The 23,410-nt window shown below is 50.6% G+C and overlaps 1 protein-coding gene across 1 annotated transcript in view; it reads left to right on the top strand.

Moving 5' to 3' along the window:
- WDR27 (WD repeat domain 27) overlaps positions 1 to 23,410 on the top strand; it is a 56,844-nt gene that overhangs the window by 21,100 nt on the left and 12,334 nt on the right. Inside the window, exons 18-25 of the mRNA XM_081140182.1 lie at positions 59 to 148; positions 1,961 to 2,082; positions 2,989 to 3,122; positions 3,502 to 3,599; positions 4,878 to 4,999; positions 7,255 to 7,352; positions 8,081 to 8,183; positions 13,178 to 13,276. Of these exons, the coding sequence (XP_080996308.1) occupies positions 59 to 148; positions 1,961 to 2,082; positions 2,989 to 3,122; positions 3,502 to 3,599; positions 4,878 to 4,999; positions 7,255 to 7,352; positions 8,081 to 8,183; positions 13,178 to 13,276 (866 nt within the window). The remainder of the gene's footprint in view (positions 1 to 58; positions 149 to 1,960; positions 2,083 to 2,988; positions 3,123 to 3,501; positions 3,600 to 4,877; positions 5,000 to 7,254; positions 7,353 to 8,080; positions 8,184 to 13,177; positions 13,277 to 23,410) is intronic.

Here is a 23,410-nt window from a genome sequence, read left to right as displayed (position 1 = left end):
CCTGAGAAAACTGTCATCGTGTTAACTAAACATCGAGTCTCTCGCTTTGCTCTGGCAGGAGATGGGCGGCGGCTGGCCTGCGGCTTAGCCAACCACTTGTCACTGGTCTTCGATGCCGATCTTACTGGAGCACCTGCTATTTTCTCAGGTAAAATGTGCCTAAACTTTAGTTCATGTGAGTTTAGGGGCAAGTCCCACTCTGGTCCTGGTTGTTGACTGCTGGGGGAAACCTTTGTTTCCTGTAAGATAAGCTCAGACAAAGCCGAGCACCGTTCCTGAGGTGGGTCCCTTGTTAGTAGCAGGAGGGATGGGAGGACAAGGGAGGGACAAGTGGGCCACAGCGACCCGGGAATAATTGAGCCCAGTTACACGTGCAGCTTCCCATGGGCGGGAGCCCCTCTGACATGTGGCCTCGTCAGCTCTTTGCCACATGTGGGTGAGGGGGTCAGAGTGGCCTCACCAGGGTGCCGGGAGAGGGAGCCGCTCAGCTGTGAGAGGGTGTGTTTGAAGGTCCTGTAGCTGGATATGGTGGGGCCTCCCTCCCCGGGGCCTCACGGGCGGCAGCACCCAGATCTCCGGACACCCGGGCACCCGGGCACCCAGGCACCCAGGCAGCCTTGCAGAGCCTCAGCTGCTGTTACTGGTGACGGTCGCCAGCTGAGCCGCAGCGATGACCGAAGCTCCCAGGAATGCCCACCAGAGGGCGGCAGAGCCATCCCGGTGTTGGCTGAGTTGTCTTGGTCCCCCTGCTGACGCGTGTGAGCAGGAGATGCTGCACTGCACTGTCACCCGTAAATGGCCGTGTGTAATTCACACGTGGCAGCAGCGTGGGGCCCCGTAACGAGACCCTGGTGATGGCCACGTGCTTGTAGCCATGGGGCCTTACTCTCCATGGTTTCCGTGGCAAGGTGCTTGGATACGGGGCAACGTGTGACCATCCTGCAGGCCCTGCTGCCCGGGACACGGGTTCAGAGCTGCAGGTCATGTCTCCTCTGTCCCGCTGGGCAGCGCAGGCCACGGTGCTCCAGCCACTCCACCTGGATGCAGCTGACAGCCAGGTGCAGGGCAGGCGAGGCAGGTGTGGGGCAATCCATGCACCACACTGGGGCCCAGTGCACGATCCTGGCCGTGTCAGGCCGTCCTCCCCTTTCTGAGCGTCAGCTTATTTCTCTATAAAAGGGGAGGTGCATTACTGGTAACTAGACCCATTACCTGTGAAGTTCATTATTCTGACATTCCAATCTTCTGACAAGAAGGTGGGTTCCATCCTCACACACAACTGGCTGTCAAACTGGGGCCGAGCACGGTGGTGATGGAAAAGTCCAGCGTCGTAATGTCCCCAGGGATGGACTGCCCTTGTCACAGTGGAGCCTGTCTGGGCGTTTGGATAAGAAGTGAGAGTCCAGGGGCTGCTGTGACCCGACCTGGTGGGAGACTGAGCTTGTCTTTTCTCCCTCTCTCGACGCGTCGTTTATGTTCCCGTGTTTGGAAACCTGTGGGGCATGTTAGGTTAACAGTGTTGGCGTGAGAGCCCACCCAGGGTGACATCAGAGCGCTTGCTCGCGGTCCTCCGATGCCCGAGACCAGCCTGCTCACCTGGAAATCAGCCACGTCAGTTCTAGATGAAGCTTCTCAGGTCCATCACGACAGACGATCGGATCCATGGAATGTGCTCAGTAGATCCTTTCAGTTTTTCCTCCCATGTTAAAAGAACACAGTTATTTAAAATGCATCCTAGCGAACCCCAGGTTTCTATACATTTTATGATTTTCTACATTTTCTAAGGTTTTTTAAAACACACTCAGCTGCACACGTAATTTTGAACTTAATATTCTACAAAACATGAATTTTGGAAAAACATTCTTCAGAAACCACATGAAGCCTTCAAAATGAAGTTTGTCACCTTCGTGGGCTTTGGTTCTACTGGCATCACTGGTCCCTCCCTCGCTGTCTCCCACAGGTCACAACGGGGCAGTGAGTGCCCTGGGCTGGAGCCACGACGGCCGGTGGCTGCTGTCCGCCTCCCAGGACGGGACCGTGAGGGTGTGGTCAGCTTGCAGTAGGGAGCTCGCCTTGTGCCTGGTGAGGGGCAATTCCTGTTGATTTCATGGACCAGCCCTGTGATCAGAGATGGTCAGGTAGTCACAGCTGTGCAGACAGACCTTTCTCCATGTCCAGGAGGTTAGGAAACAGAGCAAACTAGGAGTTTGCTTCAGGGCCCTGAAAAGTAGTGACTGGAGTGTTCTTAAGTGTGTGTGTGTCTATAGAGACACACACAATGGGCACACATGTGTAACACCTACGTACGTGTAGTTAAACATGCCCTTCCCTTGTTACAGTCTCCAAATGGCAAAACTGTTAATACTGAGATACTGGAACAAAATTAAATATTCATTCAGCAGAACGGGAAAGGAGAGATGGGAGAGGGCAGGAGGGGGGTTGACAATGGGGCACGAGCTTCGGTTCATTACCCTATGAGCCTGTGAATCGCCAACCTGCAAAGACGTTATTTGCATTTTTTCTGTGAGTCCAGTTGTGAAAAGGGGTTGGATACCAGGAGAACTAACCCAGAAGGGGCATGGGTCAGGTGAGGGCTCTGGGGTCCGGCGGCGCCCAGCTTTTGAGGAGATGCTGGTTTGGGGGCATTACCACCACACGTGTGGGCTATGAAATGTGAGTGTGGACACCTCACAGCTGTGGCTTTAACAAAACCCTTGATACTTAATACCTTTGATGCTAAGTTGTAAGTGTCTTTTATTTGAAAGTTTTTAACGGCCAGATTCAAAGCACAACAGGGAAATTTAGTCATATAACGTCTTTAAAAGAAGCCGGGAAGGAGGAACCAACATTGTAAATGGGCTGAGCAGAGACTGTCTGACGTGTAGGAGAGACAGGCGCTTGGTGCTGAGGCGAGCTCCCGCTCGGAGCCGTGGCGTTCACGGTGCGGGCGAGGCTGCGTGGTGGTGACGACGGCCGTGTGCATTGCAGGGCACAGACCTGTTCCCCCAGCCGGTGCCCTGCGCCCAGTTTTACTACCTCGACGCTTTCATCCTGCTGTCGGTGGGCCCCGAGTTCCAGCTGCTCACGTTCCACCTGGACACCGGCAGAGATGAGATCAAAAGGTCAGCCTGTCCGCCGAGCCTTTTCTGTCTAGTGGGCGGAAGCCCTGTTTCATCGATGAGTGATGTGTAAAGATAGTGTTTACACTGAAAAATGGTTTACATCCACAACGTGGTAAGGCCTCAGTTGCCCAGGCGCTGGGGAGAGCAGAGGAGGGGTTCGCCCACGCGGAGCCTCCTGGCAGGTGGCCTCGCCTCCCGCAGCCGTTCCTGTGTCCTCGGGGGGCTCCCCGGGAGAGCTGGGCTTCGTGTCCCAGGTCCGTGCGTCCCTCGCAGACCTTTTCCCCATGGGCACTGGCCTCAGCGGGAACGCTTTTATTTTTAGTTTTTACAGGTAGCACATAGTTGTGGAGGGAAATGGATACCGATCGTCTTTTCCCAGGTACAAGCAGAAGAGCAGGTGCAGCCCCGTGTTCAGACTCCCCACCACGGGGGCCGCGGAGATCACCAGCCTGTCTGCCGTGAACGAGTTTTACTCCCGTATCCTTTCTCCCGGCGTCCTCCGGATGGCTTCACGCCGAGCGCTGCCTCCAGTGCAGCGTCCGATGAGCATCCGAGCTCTGGGCACCGCGCGGGCACCGGGACCCACAGACCCAGTTAATTAATTCTGAGAAATGTGATAGTTTCATCTGACAGTGAAAGTGCCTCAAAGGCATAAACCTGGATGTAGCGGAGCCTCTGACCATAGTGGGTGATGGAGCCACTGTCTCTGCAGCTTGTGGAAGACATGTAGTGATTCAGGGCGTTTACAGTAACTCGCCAGGCTCGCTGCTCGCACCCAGTAATCGGGGACTAATCGGACAGCGTGTGTCATCCCGTGGAGGCCACAGAACTCTGAGCAGCTGTTGTCCTGTGGAATGTAAAACTGAGTCCAAACTTTAATCTTTTTGAGTTTTTATGGAAGCACCATCCCTTTTAATTAAAAAGCATTAATTTAAATGTACTTAGAAGCAAACATCATAATCTTGAGGAATTTATTTTGACATTTTAATTTATTCAAAGGCCTAATTTGAATGCTTTTGACAAGTCTGTAGTTGAAATGTCACAAGGACCGGCCTATGGTGTTGGAAGGTTCTAGTATGTTCTTTCACGTATGTGTAATTTCTGTTCTAGAGCCTTTTGCTAAAAACAGAACAGAAGAGCCCCCCAGCAGAAACGTGTCACTCTGGTGGTTGTCGCCCCGAATGACGGGTTCTGCAGCTTCTGGTGTCAGCTTTGGGTTTATTATCACACCTACTTCTCTTTCCCAGTGTGTACGTTTTAGTATTTTAGTGTAGCTTTTCTGCCATGTATACTTTCCAGTATTCTGGGCTAAACACTGGCAGTTGGTAGTTTGGGGATCACATGAACCCCAAGTTCATAAATTGCCCTCAAATACCAAATTCACGGAGTTTATCACACTCATCTGGTGATTTGTCCTCTGCTCACACACCTGGCCCCTGTGGCACCAGCCACCTCGTGGCTCCACTGTCTAACGTTTGCCTCAGACCGGCCTTGTGCGCCCAGTACCTGTACCCACGCACTCAGACACCTGCTGCGCTGTCTCCTCACTGGAGCATTTCCCCGGCATCTCAGACCTCACTTATCTGTTAATACAACTCTCAGTCTTTCACCTCGAAATTGGCTCCACCCAGGGTCTCCCCTCTGTCCTCGGCAGCCCCGCACCCCCCGACGGCTCTGGGCAGGGGTGAGGCCAGTGTGGGGCTGAGACGGGACTCAGTGGAGCTTCAGGGAGACTTTCCTAACGGAACCCCGCAGACCTCGTGCTGGCTGCTGGCCGGAGCAGGACCGTGGAGGTTTTCGACCTCAACGCAGGCCGCAGCGCCGCCCTGATCAAGGGAGCCCACTCTCGGCCTGTCCACCAGATCTGTCAGAATAAAGTGAGTTTTTGGTACTGCGCATTGTCTATAAAATCGTATGTTTAAAGTGTGTAACTGATACAGTTGTGTGATGCAGTTTTATGTTTGCCACTGAGTCAAAGGTTCATTCTTGTCAATTAAGTAATTCTAAGCTTTCAAGTTTGCCATTGAAGATATTTCCACACCATACTGGAGTTTAATTTTTGTACGTTGGCCTTGATTGTTTTGTGACTGTTTCGATTTCACTAGTCGTATGTTCCCACTTATGCTCCGTGAGGGTCTGGGCAGGTGCGGGGACTGCGAAGCAGCCTCCAGGGGCCAGTAGCTCGTTTTCAGGGTCTAGCTCGTTTTGACAGAAATGGTTTAAACACACCCACAGCCTTGGGTTGGGACTCTGGATTAGAGGAGATGGGCATTTAGATGGATTTATTGTCTCACAGTCCAGTTTAAAAGATAATTTGTTACTCAAAACCGTGTTGGAGAGGCTTGGGAGCAACTCCAGTATTGAATTTTGACACATCCAGAACGTCTTTGCTAATGAAGGGCTACTTTGTGAAGCCCTCTGAAATCACGTTGTGATTCAGGGACTCATGTTTTTAGAGTGAAGTCTTACTCTATTAGTTAAAAGGCTCTGTTTCCCATGGTTACGGTACATCGTTCCAGGTTTCCTTTACGTTACCATCTGATAACCTGTGAGGTGGTAGCAGGTGTGAGTGGGAAGGAAGGCACAGACTCTGAGCCCCTGTTCTGGACAAGTGGGTGCTGGGGGACTTGGGCTACAGTGAGACTTTTCTCCCGGGTGCAGTGGGTCGGCCCCGGATTCAGAGCCGGAGCAGCCTGACTCCGGTCCAGGTCCCTACGAGCTGTCAGTCTGGACGGCTGTGCAGATGGCTGTGGGGGGAGGGGTAAGCCAGCCCAGGTGGGGTCGGGCTGTGGGGTGGCCCCGTCCAGGCGGAGCACCTGCAGTCGTGTGCCATTTACCCACCTCGCAGGGCCTCCTTGGTCTTGGATGGGGCTCTGAAGGCTCAGACAGGCATTATTGGACCTGTTTTCCTCAACATTATACCTCAGAGGCTAATTAATTAGGAAATTAATAATTTCAAATCATGACCTGGGCAGGTTTTTCTGGTTTGTGTATGGAAAACATCAGCTTGGAGAGGGTTGTCGAAGAAAAGACTATGCTGCTTCCTTTATTTGTACAGAATCTTCTTGTGTAAAAACAGAACAAAACTATTTCACTCACAGTGCAGTAGGTACCGGGTGAGGGAAGGCATCCCTCTGAAGCCTGTTGTAACTCCTTTACGAGGCTCTAACAGTCAACTCCAGAAACGAAGCGCCGGTCAGGCGGCCCCGCAGCCATGGGCCTGTGTTTCTCTGCCGTGTCTCTGGGCGGCCTCAGCGTGGAGTTGTGGCAGGAACAGGCCCAGGGCTCCGTATTTGAGGTGCAAAGTGTCTAGAATGTCATCTGGCACAGAGTTAGGGCTCAACATATACATTAGTTATTGCTGTTGGATTTACAAATATATATAATCATTGCTGTTGGATTTACAAACATATATTAGTCGTTGTTGGATTTGCATGAGCCTTTATTTCCAGGTTGTGGGGAAGAATCTCTTCTAGGCCTGGGCACAGTTTACGTATAAAGGCCCACAAATATACTTCATTACACTTGTCCTAATATTTTGGATATCCTTGACATAGAAGGAGGAAGAGAATTGTCATGAACCATAAAATATTTAAGTAATGTTTTCAATCAAGTGGCTCAGCAGATGGATTGAAATTCAGTTCTCTTCCATGAGACACTTTAAGTCACATTTTAAATCTACGGCAGCAGCTGGGATGAGCCTGCTGTGGGCTCAGCTGATCAGATCAGAGTCACCATTCAGGTGACTCATGTCACCCAAGTCCTCACACAGGTGTCCTAGGGCCTGACAATCAGCAGATTATCGAATATGGGTTGTGATCTATACTTTAAAAATGAGTTTTGCAGTGCTAATATCTTGGTCCTGTGATCTTTTACCACTTGTATTTTTATGACTTTCTGTGTCTTTACATATGGAGAAAACATACATCAGTAAGTCTTAGAGTCAAAATGCACTGTTAGTAATTGTTCATATGCAAGTTTTTGGAATCCAGTTATGAAACTGTTATAAATAAGAATGAAAGTTTCTGTGAATTTCTTACTTTGGATTTGGTGTTGTTAGATATTGAGAGTATGGTGATCATTAATTCAGTCTTCAGAAAATACACCCTAATTTCCCCCCTCGTGTTTACAGGGATCGTCATTTACGACCCAACCACCTCAGGCTTATAATCTTTTTGCAACCACAGCTGTTGGTGACGGGATCCGGCTATGGGACCTGAGGACCCTGAGGTGAGGCCCGTCCTGTTCACAGGCCATAGCTGGGGGAGGCCAGAGGCCAGGGGCCACATGGACGTGTTTCTGTGGAAGCTCCTGGAGCACCTTGCTTTAACCTGCTGCGAGCTTGGGCCTGGCCGGATGTGGGGAGTCTGCTCACACTGACCCCTCTCAGAAAGGTCCGATGTACACACAGAAAAGGTCACAAATGTGGAAAAACAACAGCCGCTGGTCTTTCCTCTGTTCTGTGTGCCCTGTGGCCCTGAATGTGGGCTCTCGTCCCAATAGCTGATGGTGTTTCTCAAGAAAACCAGCATCAATTCCTTTACTTTTTTTTTTTTTTTTTTTTACAATAAACAAATCTTATTTAGCACTTTATAGTTGGTTGTAAAACGTAACCAGCCTAGAGAGAGTGTTGCACCTCCCCAAGTCTTTGACTTATTGATTTAAATAATTTATGATTTTAAAGATCTCCAGAATAAATTGATCATTTACTAGTCTTCATATATAAGAAGTTTGATTAGTTAGTTTGCTCATCTTTGAGAATTTGTGATTTTGAAAAGTCTTTAATTACTTTTGAAAATCTCTAGAATAACCTCAGTGTTTAACGATCCTCACGTATAAAAATGTTACCAGTGTGTTCATTTTTTTGTGAAGAAAAGCACCAGGTCAGTGTCTTTATCTTAATTTGTGTTGAAAATGAAGAAATTGTTTTTCTCCCGCTGCTTCCATCTCCCTCATAGGTGTGAGCGCCGCTTCGAAGGCCACCCGAACCGCTGCTACCCGTGTGGAATCTCCTTCAGCCCCTGCGGGCGACTCGTGGCTTGTGGAGCAGAGGACAGACACGTAGGTGCCGGCTTTAGTCCCAGGGGTCCTAGGCCCCCCTGTGGAGTGTAACCCTGACGCACATTCAGATAAAGACACAACTGAAATTTGAAGGCCATCCCGCGGCCGTAGTATTTTAATAACAGTAATGAGCGAGGCACTTTTCGTGAAGCACATACTAATTTATATTCAGTTGAGCCCTGGCCAGTGTTGCTCAGTGGTTAGAACGTCGGCCCACGGACCGAAGGGTCCTGGGTTCGATTCCAGCCAAGGGCACGTACCTCGGCTGCAGGCTCAATCCCTGGCCTGTCAGGGAGTGTGCAGCAGGCAGCCAGTCGATGTCTCTCTCACATCGATGTTTCTCCCTCTCTCTGTGTCTCTCCTTTCTACTCTCTCTGAAAAGCAGTGGAAAAAATATCCTTGAGTGAGGGTTAAAAACCCCATTATATCCACTTGTCCTTAACATAGTCGAGAAGGTCTTGTGTTGGATTCCTAGGGATGCTGTGACCAATGACCACACACTGGGCAGCTTCACACAACAGAGCCCTGCTCCCCCACAGTCCGGAGGCCAGGGGTCTGAACCCAGGTGCTGGGAGGGTCCGTCCCCGGCGGCTCTGAGGAGGGTCTGGCCCTCGCCTCCTGAGACCTTCAGTGTTTCTGTCTGTGGCCGTGCACTGCGATGCCCACTGCGCGGTAAACGGTGACGTATGTTTGTGGTTGCATTTAGTAAATGCCACTCGATATGACTCTGTAGAGAGCCACTGGACTCACTCCATCAGCGTAATACCAGCTACGGGCTGAGAGAAGCTGCTCTTCTGCCCGACCCCCCAAAGGAATCAAAATGAACGAACGAACTGGTGGTACTTAAAGACGAGCAGTTATATAGCTGATCACAGGCCCAAAGACGCTGGAAAAGACCAGGTTGTATTAGAAGTAAAGTTGATCAAGACCTTTTCAAGACTGTGAGAACTTTGACCAGCAGTTGGTGCCACATGAGGGACCCTCGTCCCCGACTCTGCAGAAGGACGTATCGGGGAAGGGCAGGTCCTAGCCTATCGCTGCGCTTGTTGTAGCTCCCGACACCCGGCCTTCATGGAGGTTGAGGATGGAGATTGTGCATCTCCCTTGGAACCCGGTGGGGGGCCTGGAACCAGGGCTCCCTTTTTGGGGGCCAGCAGCTCCGCATGCCACAGTCAGGGGCTTCCTGACTGAGCCCCTGCTTCCAAATGGCAGTGGCAACATTTCTGTGTTCGTGTGATTTTAAGCGAGGCTCTGTATGAAGTCTGGAACATTTTGTCTTCTGAGAAAAGTGTGTTTTTTTTAAATGTATTTTATTTTTTGTGAACTGAGAGTTCAGTGACCTGAAGAAATGCGCACAGTTGTGATAAATGTCATTTCTGGAGATACTTTTAAGAAGCAGAGTAAAAAATCTGATGGTTGCCCCCCCGGGACAGTGTCACCACTGTCAGGAAGTTTCAGAAACATAAAGCCGGCTTCAGTTTGCGGTGTCTCCCCGTTTCCTCCGCGGGGACAATTCGGGCAAAGGGAGGTGAGCGTCTGTGAGAAACTGCGAGGCAAAAAAATGGAGGAAGCTTCAAAAAATTACAAGACTGTCGTAAGGAGCTGGTCTAGTCGGTTTGCAGTATGTTTATCCTTTCCGGGGTACATTCAGTCCCTTATGGTCCTTGTAAAAACATTTTTGGACAGTAAAGTGTTATTCTGGCTCCCGAGCGTGTGTGCCACATCCCACCTATGCCTAAAAAATCCTGCGCCCTTTTCTGCACCCTCTTCTCGGGCTCATTAACTTAGTTTTGGGGTAAGGTTTACTTTATGTAGGTTTTATTTCCAGTTTCACTTGTTTCTTGGTGCATTTTAGCTACAGCTTATTTTTCTTTAACGGGGAGAAGTCATTTCATGAATCAAATAGCTGTTATTCTAATTAAGGCATTCTGTTCTCCCATGGGTTGCAACATTGAATCACTTGCAAAATTACTTCTTACTTTTCCACCATATTATATGAGGCACATCGTGTCCCTCTGAAGTGATTGTTGCCACCGTGTGGAGGGACAGCTCATGGCAAGTGCGCATCTATTAAAATATTTCTGATATTTGGGCCTTCAAACTGCAGTTTCACATCAAAGTTTCTCATGGCCAGAGAGCTTCATTTGACTAAAGAGCCTTCTTGGAGACGAGCCTGGCGGCGCCCGCAGTGGCTCTGGTAGTTTTAGGGCCTCCCAGCTGCACCGTGGGGATGTCACTCATGGTTAGAAATGTTTCTCCTTTTGGTAGCCTGGAATCTATAGGGGCGAGGTGTGTGTGTGTGTGCACATGTGTGCACTTCTGGGCGTGAGTCCGTGTGTGTAATTGCAATATAGTCCTGACATGTAATTTATATGCAGATCATACAGTTGGTTGTATGTTAAGTTTATAAAATACAGTTGCCACAAGTGGTTTTATGCAGGTCTTTGTGTGGACTTCTGTCTTCACCTCTCTTGGGCAGATGCAGAGGAGTGAGACGCTGGATCGGAAGGGTGGTATGCATTTAACTTCATAGGAAACTTCCAGACAGGTTTCCAAAGTGGCTGTGCCACTGGAACAGTTTAGCTCCACATGCTTGGCACACAGGTGTGCACAGAAAAGTGTAGGCAACGGGTGAGGCAAAGGCGACTGCCAGGAAGCACACTGAGCTGGGCAAGGGCTCCAACAAGGGGAGTGGTTCAGACTCTGAAATGAGGCAGCTGTGGTTCGATCCCTGGTTCCGACTCTCACAGCTGTGTGACCCACCAGGAAGACTGCCAGCCCCCAGCCCTGGTCTCCTTGTCTATAGAATTGGGACAATAATGATATTTTCTTCATTGGGCTGTAGGGAGGATTATGTGAGGCTACAAATATAGAAGTTAGTGCTCACTAAGTGTTAGCTGTTATTACTAACCTCTGTATTTTATAATTAGAAACAAGAGATGCAAAAGAGGTGTGGTTTTATAATTTCCTGTACTTGTTTAATCTGAACAGCTGACAAGAGGGGAGGGGAGCCTTGGACTGAGAAATCCTCCAGAGTTAATTAGAACGTTGCTCGTTAAGTCAGAACGGAAGGCAAAGCATCTTTGATGGACGAGACAGTCTCAAATCACCTGCGAGACTGGTGGGCTTGAATGTGCCTGAGCCCAACCTGGAGGGGCCTTGTCCCCAGGTCCCTGCTAAAGGAGGCACGAGTTCAGAGTCAGGGACTAGCTCGGGGCCTCAGCATGGACGCTGGACGGCAAACTGGTAACCCACGTCTGCAAACCCTGTTTCCTTACTAAACACACTAACGCATGTGCACACTCAGTTGACAGCTGTGACTCCTGCAGGCGATGTGCTGTCCCTGCTGCGACTCCTGCAGGGGATGTGCCGTCCCTGCTGCGACTCCTGCAGGGGATGTGCCGTCCCTGCTGCGACTCCTGCAGGGGATGTGCCGTCCCTGCTGCGACTCCTGCAGGCGATGTGCCGTCCCTGCTGCGACTCCTGCAGGCGATGTGCCGTCCCTGCTGCGACTCCTGCAGGCGATGTGCCGTCCCTGCTGCGACTCCTGCAGGGGATGTGCCGTCCCTGCTGGACTCCTGCAGGCGATGTGCCGTCCCTGCTGCGACTCCTGCAGGCGATGTGCCGTCCCTGCTGCGACTCCTGCAGGGGATGTGCCGTCCCTGCTGCGACTCCTGCAGGCGATGTGCCGTCCCTGCTGCGACTCCTGCAGGCGATGTGCCGTCCCTGCTGCGACTCCTGCAGGGGATGTGCCGTCCCTGCTGCGACTCCTGCAGGGGATGTGCCGTCCCTGCTGCGACTCCTGCAGGCGATGTGCCGTCCCTGCTGCGACTCCTGCAGGTGATGTGCCGTCCCTGCTGCGACTCCTGCAGGGGATGTGCCGTCCCTGCTGCGACTCCTGCAGGCGGTGTGCCGTCCCTGTGGTGAAGCATCTGACGCGCGTCTAGATAGATGGGAACACAGCTGTGTAGACAGGTCTGTGTCAGCTTCCTGTGCATACTATGGTTGAAGACAAAGGTATGTCGTATTTTTATTTTTTTATTTTTTTTAAAATTTTATTGTTTAAAATAATACAGATGTCCCTTTTTCTCCCCAATGACCCGTTCCACCCTGTTCCTTCCCCCTCCCCAGTCCCTCTCCCCACCATTGTCCATGTCCTTGGGTTGTGTATATATGCACATAAATTCTTTGGTTACTCTCTCCCCCTCCACCCGCCCGCCCTCCTCCATCCCTCTGACATTCATCTGACTTCGTATTTTTAATTTCATGAAGTCATATACAGATTCTAAATATCTGAACTGCTCAAATCTCAAGCTGATTACTGGCAAGTTCTCTCTCAGGTTTACGGAAAGGGCAATAAACATCATTTTTTCACTTAACTTGGGACGTCGAGTGAGGTCCGCGAAGCCCGAGGAGGAACCTCCCAGCGAGAAGGGCCGGGCCGCTGGAGCCCGAGCTGAGCCAAAGCAGCCTGCAGCCCTCGGAGCTGCGTCAGCCAATAGGACCGAGGCTCTCCCCGTCCAATCGGAGCCGCGAGTGCTGTCCTCATTAGCATCCTCACCAACCAATCGGAGCAACTCCATTCTGACCAATGAGGGCACTGCTTTTTGGACCAATGAAACAGGACTCTCATTTGGATGGACCAACCAGGGCCAGGGGCGGGGCCTCCCCGTGAGAGACGGGGCTTCCCGGGTGGAGCGCGGGGCTGTGCGGTCCGGAGGGGCCGAGCCCCCCCCCGCCGCGGGGGTTTGCGGGGTGAAGCGAGCCCCTCGCCGCGTCCCAGAGCGGGCTCCCGGGGCCCCGAGCCCGCGGGCGGGCACGTGGAGAGGCGGGCCCGACGTGGCCGTCCTGGGGCTCGGCCTTGCCCGCGGGGCTGCGGTTGGGTGCCCTGCCCGTGCGGGAGCCTCGCCGGGGGGAGCACGGGGCCCCCCGCCGTCCTGTGCGCGGGCGGCGGGCGGGTCCGAGCAGCCGCCCCAGCGCGCCCTCTCCCCCAGGCCTACCTGTACGACGTGGGCTCCAGCACCTTCTGCCGCCGGCTGTCGGGACACACGGACACGGTCACCGCGGCGGCCTTCCGCCCGTCCGCCCCGCAGGTACCGGCCTCCCGTGGGCCCCGCCGCTGTGGGGAGTCGGGCGTCGGGGAGCGCGGGCCCCCCGGAAACCCTGCGGGGAGGGCCCGAGGGTCTCGCTCCGCCCCGAGGTTGCCGCCCTCGGGCCGCCGGGGCCGTGGGAGCCCTGCGAGCGGGCAGCGGGCAGGACACACGGGGGACGAGCGTGGGAAGGACTGAAAACCCCCGTGAAGACAATTGGGAGAGAGGGGCCCCGGTGTGGAGGAGTGTACACCATAGGAGGACAGACGAAGGGACCGGACGCGGCGCAGACGGCCCGGGAGCGTGGGCAGCCTCGTGCCAGGCGCCGAGGAGGGTCCCGGCCGGCGGGCGAGCGACGGGCCGACTGCGCGAGGCCTGGGGCGGAGCCTGCGTCCTGTGGGCCCCGCGGCGCGTAGCTGCTGGGTTTAGAGGAAGGACGCCTGCCCGAGGCGGGGGGCGGGGCCGGGGGCGGGGCCTGAGGGTCAGCGCGGGGGCGGGGCCTGAGGAGGGGCAGGGCCTGAGGGGTGTCAGGGCCTGAGGGTCAGCGCGAGGGGCGGGGCCTGAGGGGGGTCAGGGCCTGAGGGTCAGCACGAGGGGCGGGCCCTGAGGAAGGCCAGGGCCTGAGAGGGGTCAGGGCTAGAGGAGAGGCAGGGCCTGAGGGTCAGCACGAGGGGCGGGCCCTGAGGAAGGCCAGGGCCTGAGAGGGGTCAGGGCTAGAGGAGAGGCAGGGCCTGAGGGTCAGCGCGGGGGCGGGGCCTGAGGGGGGTCAGGGCCTGAGGGTCAGCGGGAGGGGCGGGGCCTGAGGGGGGTCAGGGCCTGAGGGTCAGCGCGAGGGGCAGGCCCTGAGGAAGGTCAGGGCCTGAGAGGGGTCAGGGCTAGAGGAGAGGCAGGGCCTGAGGGTCAGCGCGGGGGGCGGGGCCTGAGGGTCAGCGCGGGGGCGGGGCCTGAGGGGTGGGGCCTGAGGGGGCAGGCCCGTGGGTGGAGCCGAGCCGGGGCTGCGGCGGGCGCGGCGGGCGCGGCGGGCGGTTCCGAGGTGCGCGGTGAGCCGTCCGAGCCCAGAGCCCAGCCCAGCACGAAGCGTCTTTCAGCGTCGCGAGGTGAGGACCTGCTTCCAGCACTTGGCCGTTTAATTGGGAAAAGCTGTGCAAACCTCTGTCGCCGTTGAGGCTTTTTCGTTGTTAGATTGCTCGTTCCTACCTTTGGTAACTACCTTACGAACCCGATGTTTTGTTTATTGGCTGTCCTGGCTTTTATTTTAAAGTCAGTGTTTTGCCCTTTGCAGTCACAGTAAGTGCTTTTCTTAGATTGAAGCACAGAACTTTGACTTTTCCCAGTTATTTATTTTTAATGCTCACCTGAGGGTATTTTCCCATTGCTTTTCAGAGAGTGGGGGGGGCGGGGGAGACATGATGCGGAAGAGACGCCGCCGGGCCGCCTCCGGCCTCCCGCCCGCACCCCGGAGCTGGGGGTCGGGCCTGCAACGTGCCCTTGGCCAGATCGAACCCCGGACCCTCAGTCTGGGGGAAGCCGCCCAACCCCTGAGGCATCTGGCCGGGCTCTCCTACTTGCTTTAGGGCTGCGTGATTCGCTCCTTTCCAGTGACTAACCTCTGATAAAGCACAGCAGAGCCTTTAAAACAGTACTGTAATTTTTAAATTCTGTGGCCGACAGTGCCAATATCTGGGACATTTCAGGTTCTGCCTTGTGTCTTGACAGCTGCTCCCCCTTTGATGTGTTTTGTAATTTTTGAGTGAAAGCTGGATACTGAAGGTGAGGGATGTGAGCACGTCTCTCTTCCTGCCAGGCTGGTAGTTTGGTGATTTGATTCATTGGAGTTAGGAGTTGAACCAAGTGCCATTCACTTTAATTATTGAAACGTTGATCTTAGTAGGGCCATTAGAATTCGTCCCTAGGGGCCATTTTACAAATAGAAGCACAAAGACAATATTGTTACCCTCTAGGAACTTTAAAATATCCAATATTCTTTCCCAAGTCATCTCTTGTCAAACTTTTAGAAAAATTTACTTACTAAAGCATATGAGGCTGAAACTTAAATCCATCTGTTTTAATTAGGTGATGTTACTTTGGGAGCCATGGTTTAGCTCTGCCAAGAAAAATAACCCAAGTTCGTATCTGGAAAACATGTTACTTGGTTTTTAAATTGAATAAAAGTTTGTGATATTTGTGACCATTGTATCAGTTTGGATTCATAAGTTCAGTAGTCAGGTTACACTATTTACTTAATACCCACAGTTCAGATAAGCTGCTCTCGAGATGCTCTTGTGCAGGATGGGCACAGGTGAGAAAGTCGAGGATGGGAGTCTCTCTTCCCAGCCTTGCCTATTCTGACCATGGTTGTCATGGAGATGCTGCTCCTGCTGTAAATGTTCTATCTTATGAAGAGAGATTTCCTAACTTTTTTTAAGTTAAAAAAAGATTAGCTGAGAATAAGCTAGCCCACATCTCATAAAGAGAATTTTCTGATTTACCAAAAACATTTCTGGGCAGTGACGTATCAAGTGTGCACTGTGGTCTTGCCTCCCGGTTGAAGATTCCGAAGTGCAAGTGGTTAGGAGAATGCGTAGCTTCCCATCTGCACTGTCCCCCGGGAGTCCCGTGGTTCGGAGCCTCATCTGTGCTGAGATTTCGGCTTTTCATTTCTGTTTTAGTTCTCGTGTTTGTCCCTGTTCAAAGTTCAGGTTTAACTACCCTTGTTACTCGTTGACTTGCTTGGAAGGCTCTGCCCCTCACCAGGAGTCTCTGTGGACGCTGCCTCTGGTTTCCTTGTGGCCAGACTTTGATTACAGAATCAGGAAAAGCCACGGGAGATAAACCGACTCCATGTGGGTGCATTGTGACCCCGACGGACTGGAAAAGTTGATGAGAAAGGAAATGGCATCCAGTCAGGTGGTAAAGTTCAACAGGGTCATAAAACATTACGTATGAGCAAAAGTTACCCAATGGAACGAATGACCTCAAATGTGTTTTTTTGAGCAACTTGGGAAGACATTAATTTGCCTTTGGAGGGCTAAATGCAACCAAAGTCCAACCAAGACTAGGGAGACTCTAGCTGCCAAAAGGCAGAAGAATTAGGAAAAGGTATTACCTGGACCGCAGAGGTGCAACCCTCTCAAGGGCATTCGTTACACAGCGGGCTCAGCTTGCCTAACTGTTGGGTGTATTCTAGCTTCCCTGGGATGGTAACGCTAACTTCAGGTCGGAAAAAGTTTCTTTAGTGGTTAGAATTTAGAGATGAAACCTCTTAAACCCACTGTATTAATACAGTTTCATGGATTTAGGAATGACCTGAGAGTAATTAATATTTAAGGTGTTTGTAAAGTTTTAAGGATTTTGATTCTCATTTGAAACATGAGTTGACTGAGACTTGGGAGGCCCTGTCTCAGAAAAATGAGACCATTGCACAAGCTTGTTAGCAGCACTTTAGCATCTGAGAAAACTTGAGATTCACCATATTTATACGTTTACTTTATTAAATTTTTGAGAATTAAGAATTTGGGAGCATTTTTAAAAATTTTTGTCATTTAAAGTGTTCAAGAAAATGTAATATACTAAATTTGAAATGAATCTTGACAATTTTAAAGTAACTTAAGTTGTAAGCTTGACTCATTGCCTAAGAGATTTCTAATTTGTTCATTATGAGTAGATTTAACATAAATCAAAGGCTGCTTTGCATGTAGTTGCTAAAATTCACTAGATTTCTAAATATAATAAGATAATAAGTTGAATTAAAGGCTTAAGGAATGAGGTTTTAAAAATTTGAACTCTTTATAAATTGAGTGGTAATTTTTAAAAAATCAAAATGAACCACAAGTCGTTTTATTCTGTGGGAAACTGACTTGTGCATCTGTCGCTCGAGTTGCCACCTCGTTGCAGCACCTCCCTTGTGTTCTTAGAGGGCGATGGTGTGGCCAGTCTTCCCTGTGTGGGATTGTTACCTGTGCTGCGTTGGTCAGAGGGGGTGTGAGGTCTCTGAGTAAAGTGAGCTGCTTCCTTCTGGGGACCCACTAAGCAACCCTCCTGCTGCATGAGAAACGTGGCCCCAAGGCTGTCAGGGACTCTGCTCTGTTTCAGTCATGTCCCAGTCCTGTGGCTTATCCTTGCTGTGAAGCCAGGTTCCACCCAGAAAAGTTTCATGTCGCACATGGTGGGTAGCAAGTCTGAGAGCTGGTAAATATATATTAGAGATGTTTAATGTCTGGTAGAGGGGTTAGAGTAAGTGAAACTTAACTAACCCTTGAAATGTTGAATAGTACACCAGGGCAGGCAGTGTTCTTTCTCATTTGGAATAGTGTCCATTTACTTAGGTGTTTCTAATTTAGACTATTATGTAGGACTTAATATTAAGTCAGTCCTCTGATGATTGATGGAGGGTAAAGTTTCATCTTGGTATAAAATTTTACCCCAAAATGGGTTTTGCATTTAGGAATTGGCCTTAAAGTCCAGGCCTCTGGGAAGGGAGCACTGGGTTTCTCTGCCAGTTCTTAGTTGCTGATTCGCAAAATATGTCAGGACAAATACGGTGCCATTTAAGCAACTTGACAATCTGTCTCCCAGACCCACAGTCTTCAAAACTTGGTGAGAGAGATCAGCTCAGCAAGGCTGAATAAAACTGGCTTCATTTCCTCCAAATATAGCAACTCCCGTGGATTTTTCTGCAGTGAGTGTAGCATCTAATAGAATGGCTTTTCACCCTATTTAAAACATTCTATATGAAAGTATAGTTGGTGTGCAGTATTGTGTTGGTTGCAGGTGTACCACGGTGATTCAGCATTTCTATACCCTGTGCTTTGATCACCATGGTAAGCCGTCACCCGGTTATTGACTGTTCCCTGTGTTTCCAAAAGAAACAATCTGATTAAAAAAATGAGTGAAAGACCTGAGTAGACACCTCCAAAGAGGACATACCAATGGCCAATAGACCACATGAGAAGATGTTCAACGTCACTGATCATCAGAGAGATGTGACGTTCTGGAAACTGTAAGAGACTGGTCAGGACCACACCCAGGACCCGTGGATTCCAGCCAGGTCCTCCCTGTGAGGTGCAGACAGGTGAGTAGGTGTGTAACCGCCTGGGCTGTGTCTGACACCTGCCCTGTCCTGTCTGCACTGGGACCATGCAGCCAACAGTCCGGCCAGGCAGGTGGGCCTTTGTCAGCTGCTTTGGGTCTGGTCCAAGATCTGGGCCTTGCTTGTAGAGGCCACTGAGATCTCCTGGGGTGGGGCAGAGCTAGTCGCCCTGGTGTCAGGAGCAGTTGGAGAGCAGTGGACCCTGGGAGTGAAGTGCAGCAGAGGCCCCAGCAGTGTTTAGGGTGCGCTGCCCTCCTGCTGGGAAGGTTGAATGAAGTCCCACCCCTGCAGCTCCTGCAGCAGGGCTCTGGGCCAGCCCCCCTGTGGGCTCAGGAGACGCTGACTTCCCCCTTCGAACCTCCCTCCAGTCTGCCCCCAGCTCCAGCTGGCATGGGAAACTCCTTTAAATTCCTTCCCATGTGCATTCGAAGAGCACAAAGTTAAGCCAACCTGCGCACTTGGAAAACAGATACTCTCATCCTCATGGTTTGGATTTTAAATTCTAAAATAAGGGACAAAACCTATTTTGATTAAACTTAGTCCTTAAAAGTTATGTTGATGGGAAAAGATGTTTACTACCACATCTATTTGAGCAGTTTTTCCTGTCTTTTTATGCCTTGTCTTTTGCTCTTGAATTTGATGTTATTGAAATTACGCCCGACGTTTTCCGTGGAAAACAGCCTTGGAGAGCTAGTGGGCACTGGGGTGCAGACGCCCGGTTTTGAAGCAGAAGCCAGTTGTGTCTGGTTTGGTGGTTGCGCATTTGATGTGCTCAGGACCACTTTTCATCACAAGGGTTTGCTCCTCTCAGATCCATGTGCGCTGGCCACTGCTCACAGGTGTGGCTGCCGTGCTGTCTGTGTGCTGCCTCCCCTCACCTCAGGGCCTTTGCAGAGCCTACCTCTTCTTTTGGGGAAACATTCCTTTCCTCTCCCCACCTAGTTACTACTAGGCCTTCAAGACCCTGCCTGCCCAGTCTGGGGCCCGCCTTCTTCTGAGTGAGTTTCCTGCTCCACCCCAAGCTCCTTCATGAGCCGGTTGGTTTATGGAGCTGCGTCTGCTCTGTGAGTCTACCTCCGGTGACCTCGCAGCTCAGTCCAGCACGCTGTCCGCACACACTGTCAGGGCCTAGGAATACGGGTCGAGTTGACGTCACAGTCCGATGGCCTCATAGTGACACAGGTCCGGGGCTCACTCCCCTTTGAGGCGCCACTGCAGCCGAAGCGGCTATTCCTCAAGTTTGCCGGTCCTGGGGACCTCAGCTGAGACATTGTCGGGAGTCAGAACTTAAAATTCTTATTTCAGTTAGCGCTCAGTAAGGATAACCTGTTTACCCATCCACCTCACCCATGCACCTTATCACATCAAAATGAAAAATTACATAAAGCTTTGCATTTACATGACTGAAGTTAACAAAAGTTTAAGTGAATATAATTAGCGTACATGTTGGATGTTCTGCCTAAGCGTTGACAATAGTGTTAAATCGTCATTTAATAAGAAATATGAATAAAAACAGGAAATTGGCTGGGCTCGGTGAGAGAGTGGGCCACAGTGTACAAGACCTGCTGCTACTCAGTGTTCCCCCTGAGATGAGGTCTCCTGCAGGTGCTGGCACCTGTGCCTGGGTCAGCTACCCCCATAGGTGGGGCGCTGGGAACAGTGTCCACCCCCACCTGGAGGTGCAGACTGGTAAGGTGGGGGTTTCCTAAACGTGTGGAAATTTCCCAAAAGGTGCTTAATGGTGAGAGAACACACAGGTACCCGTTAGGGAAGCCATACACAAGTATCTGCTACGTGAACCCACCAGGGTAGGGCTGCTTCCCTCACAGTTAGAGGGCACATAGGGTGTTTTCTGTTTACATCCATGTTAGAAAAGAGAACGTTTGGAGACAATGGCTATAAAACTGAGGACTTTAAGGTGTGGACAGGTTTGTCATGTGCTTGTGTTGACACTGACAGTACTGGGAGAATGTTCTTCATTGGTTCACAGGGGAGTCAGCAAGGATGAGCCCCAGTGGAGAAATGAAATGCAGGTACCTGTCATCCTGTTCTGGAAAACATTGCTCCCTAGCAGGTAGGGGGTGGCGTGCACTGTGGATGAGGGAGGGTGGGAGGCATGGCCGTGGCACTGGACTGGCTTTCAGAGCTGGGTCCCACCCGCCTGCGCATGGGAGCCAGTGGGCAGATGAAATCCCAGACTCGGAGCCCAGAGCTGCGCTGTCTTCACACAGTTGAGGCCACGTACTTCCTGCCTCAAACCCACAGGACTGCATGTGCCGTGAAGCCCACACAAGCCTGTGGCGGGTGCAGTTCACAGAGATGGGGGTGTTTGTAACTTGGCACAGACAACAGGTTGGAAAGAGGGACAGGGAGGGCAGTGTTTGACCTAGGCCCTTGGGCTGTGGCTGTCCTCCTGGTTGAGAGGCCACGGGATTTCCACGGCAGCACGTGGACCAGCCTGTGTGACAGGACGCCTGTATTGCCAGTGACACATTTGCAACTGTTTGTACTGCAGCTTTTGAGTTGTGGCCACGGGAGATGGTTTGGATTATATTTAATGGCCGTTGATCTAATATCTGGCCAGTGGAAGCTGTTTGTTCCCCATGGTCTGGCAAAGCTTTCGGCTCTGTGAACACTCACTGCCATGGCCTCCAGCCCCAAGCACGCTGTGGTCACATCAGAGGAATGTGACAGCTGGGCTGTAATTTTAGTTCTGCTCAATTTCTTTGTAAGTGATTTATAAGCCCAACTTGAAAAATTCATGTTTGAATAAGTTGCAGCATTTTAGTTCTCAACACACAGTTCCTCTCACACATACTCCATTTTATAGTCATTGCCCGAGGCTGGGCGGGCGGCGAGCTATAAACACGGCAACTGGTGTTTTATTCAAGGGTGTGCAGTGTTCAGAGGACAGCTGCGTGCGACCAACGAGAAGTCACAGTAACAAGCCGTCCCCATTAAAACCACACAGACTCGCTGTGTTTGCCTGTGGTACCTAATGGCATCTTCACATGGTGACTCACCTCAGGGACCCGGGCCCAAAGCCCACTTCATCTGTTCCCCAAAACAGAAACTGGAGCTGAATTAAAAAGTGGATCACAGTCTGATTTAACGAGTATGGTTTGGCCATAATAAAAAAATCTCTTATCTTAGAGCAATTTGTAGAGTATGCAGTTATTTGAGGGGAATTTAAGAGGCAGATACACAAAAATAATATACTGGTGGAATTATGTTTTAACTTCAGAGATGATATTATCTCTGGATGCTTTCTCACTTTTTAAAGAAGCAATATAGACCATTCTGGAAAGTAGAAAATATACGTGAACATGACACAGTGAAAAAACTAAAGGGGAGAAACAGCCGTTCTGGCCACAAGCTTCCCGCACACGGAGGCCACCCCTGTAGCACGTCTGTGTACAAACATGCAGGTTTTTCCACGTGTGTGTGGGTGCAGATGTGATAGACACACACACACGCATAGCAAAACAACCTGTTGCAGGTACTGGTTTTAGTCTGGTTTTTCACCTAATGGGATTGGTATCACGCACCGTAATTTATCTAATGAACATTTTATTGTTGCGATCAGGTAGCTTCTAGCATGGCCAGTACATGTACTGCTGTGATGAGCACCCTGTAAATATGTCTTCATACTCCTGTGGTTATTCTGTAGAATAATTTTTAGGAATGTAATCGCCCAGTTAGTGTCCTCACTTCTTGACAGCTTTTGATAAATATTGCCACGTTTTCTCTAACTAGTTTGGGTCAACTTATTTACCTCCTAATAGAGTTTGAGAAAGCAGTGTGTCTACATCAAACAGTAAAAATTATTATTTTAAAACATTTGTTACGCAGAACACAGGTCTATGCCCAGGCTGGACGGGCCTGGAGGGAGGCGACTTCGTTTCAGATCTCGGGGAATCTCCTCATTTCTGCCTCTGCAGCTCACGAGGAGGGGCTGCTACAGCGCATGGCCTCAGGTTGTGGACAGCGAGAGGACTCCCCTCGGTATCTCATTTGTGTCTCATTTTTAGTGAGTTATTTTATTCACCCTTTAAGTTACTTTTCTCATGGAGACACTTTTTAAAAATTTAGGTATCAACCTCTTTCCATATGTTAGCAATAATTTTTGCGTTTGTGATATTTAAAAAAAATCTAAGATCCATTTTTATTATTAGATTTAGGAAAACTTTCCCCTAAGATGATATGTTCATTGATGGTTTCCTAGTTTTGTTTTATATTTACATAGTTCTTAAGTATTTTTAGTTTTATTTAAACATAACCTTTGTGCATTTCATCTGTACGTGTGGTACCAGGTGAGGCTCCACCCACTTACTTTTCTCCCAAAGGGCTGGCAGGAGCCCCGACTACTAACCACTTTTCTCACTAATCTGCAACTCGAGGTCCCTCGTGCTATTCTTGGGTCTGCTGCTTAACATTTTCCAACAGAGTCCACCGGTTTTTATTATGTAGCTTTGTAACAGCTTCTTCTCCACAGCCCTTTTTATAAAATTTGCCTATTCTTTCAAAAGTAATTATATTATGCAAAATTCCAAATATGTCTAAAAGTAGGGCGGACAACCTCATGAGCCCGGCGTTCCTGTCACCAGCGTGCTCGGGCATCAGCCTTGTCCTCTCCGCATCTCCTCCGGCCCTTTCCTCAGGTCACACGGAAGCAAGCCTCAGCCGGTGTTTCATCTGCAGATGTTTCAGAACACATTTTATTAGATATTTTTATTGAAACATAGTTTATGTGACATAAAATTCACCATTTTTAACAGTGTGGTGCAGTTGGTTTGAGCATATTTATATATTGTGCCACCATCACTACCCGGTCCCAGGCGTGCCACCCCCAGAGAGACCTGTGCTTGTCAGCCGTCAGACCCAGGCCAGGGCCCCAGCCCCTGGCTAACATCAACTTACCTCTGTCTCTGGATTTGCCTTTTCTGAACAGTTCACGTCAGTGGGATCTTACATGTCCTTCTGGGCTTGGCCTCTGTCGTTTAGAACAGTGTTTCGAGTTTCATCCGTGTGGTAGCTCGTATCCTACT

Source organism: Miniopterus schreibersii, assembly GCF_964146895.1.
Source record: "Miniopterus schreibersii genome assembly, chromosome: 6".
NCBI lineage: Eukaryota > Metazoa > Chordata > Mammalia > Chiroptera > Miniopteridae > Miniopterus > Miniopterus schreibersii.
This window is presented reverse-complemented; position numbering and strand designations above follow the sequence as displayed.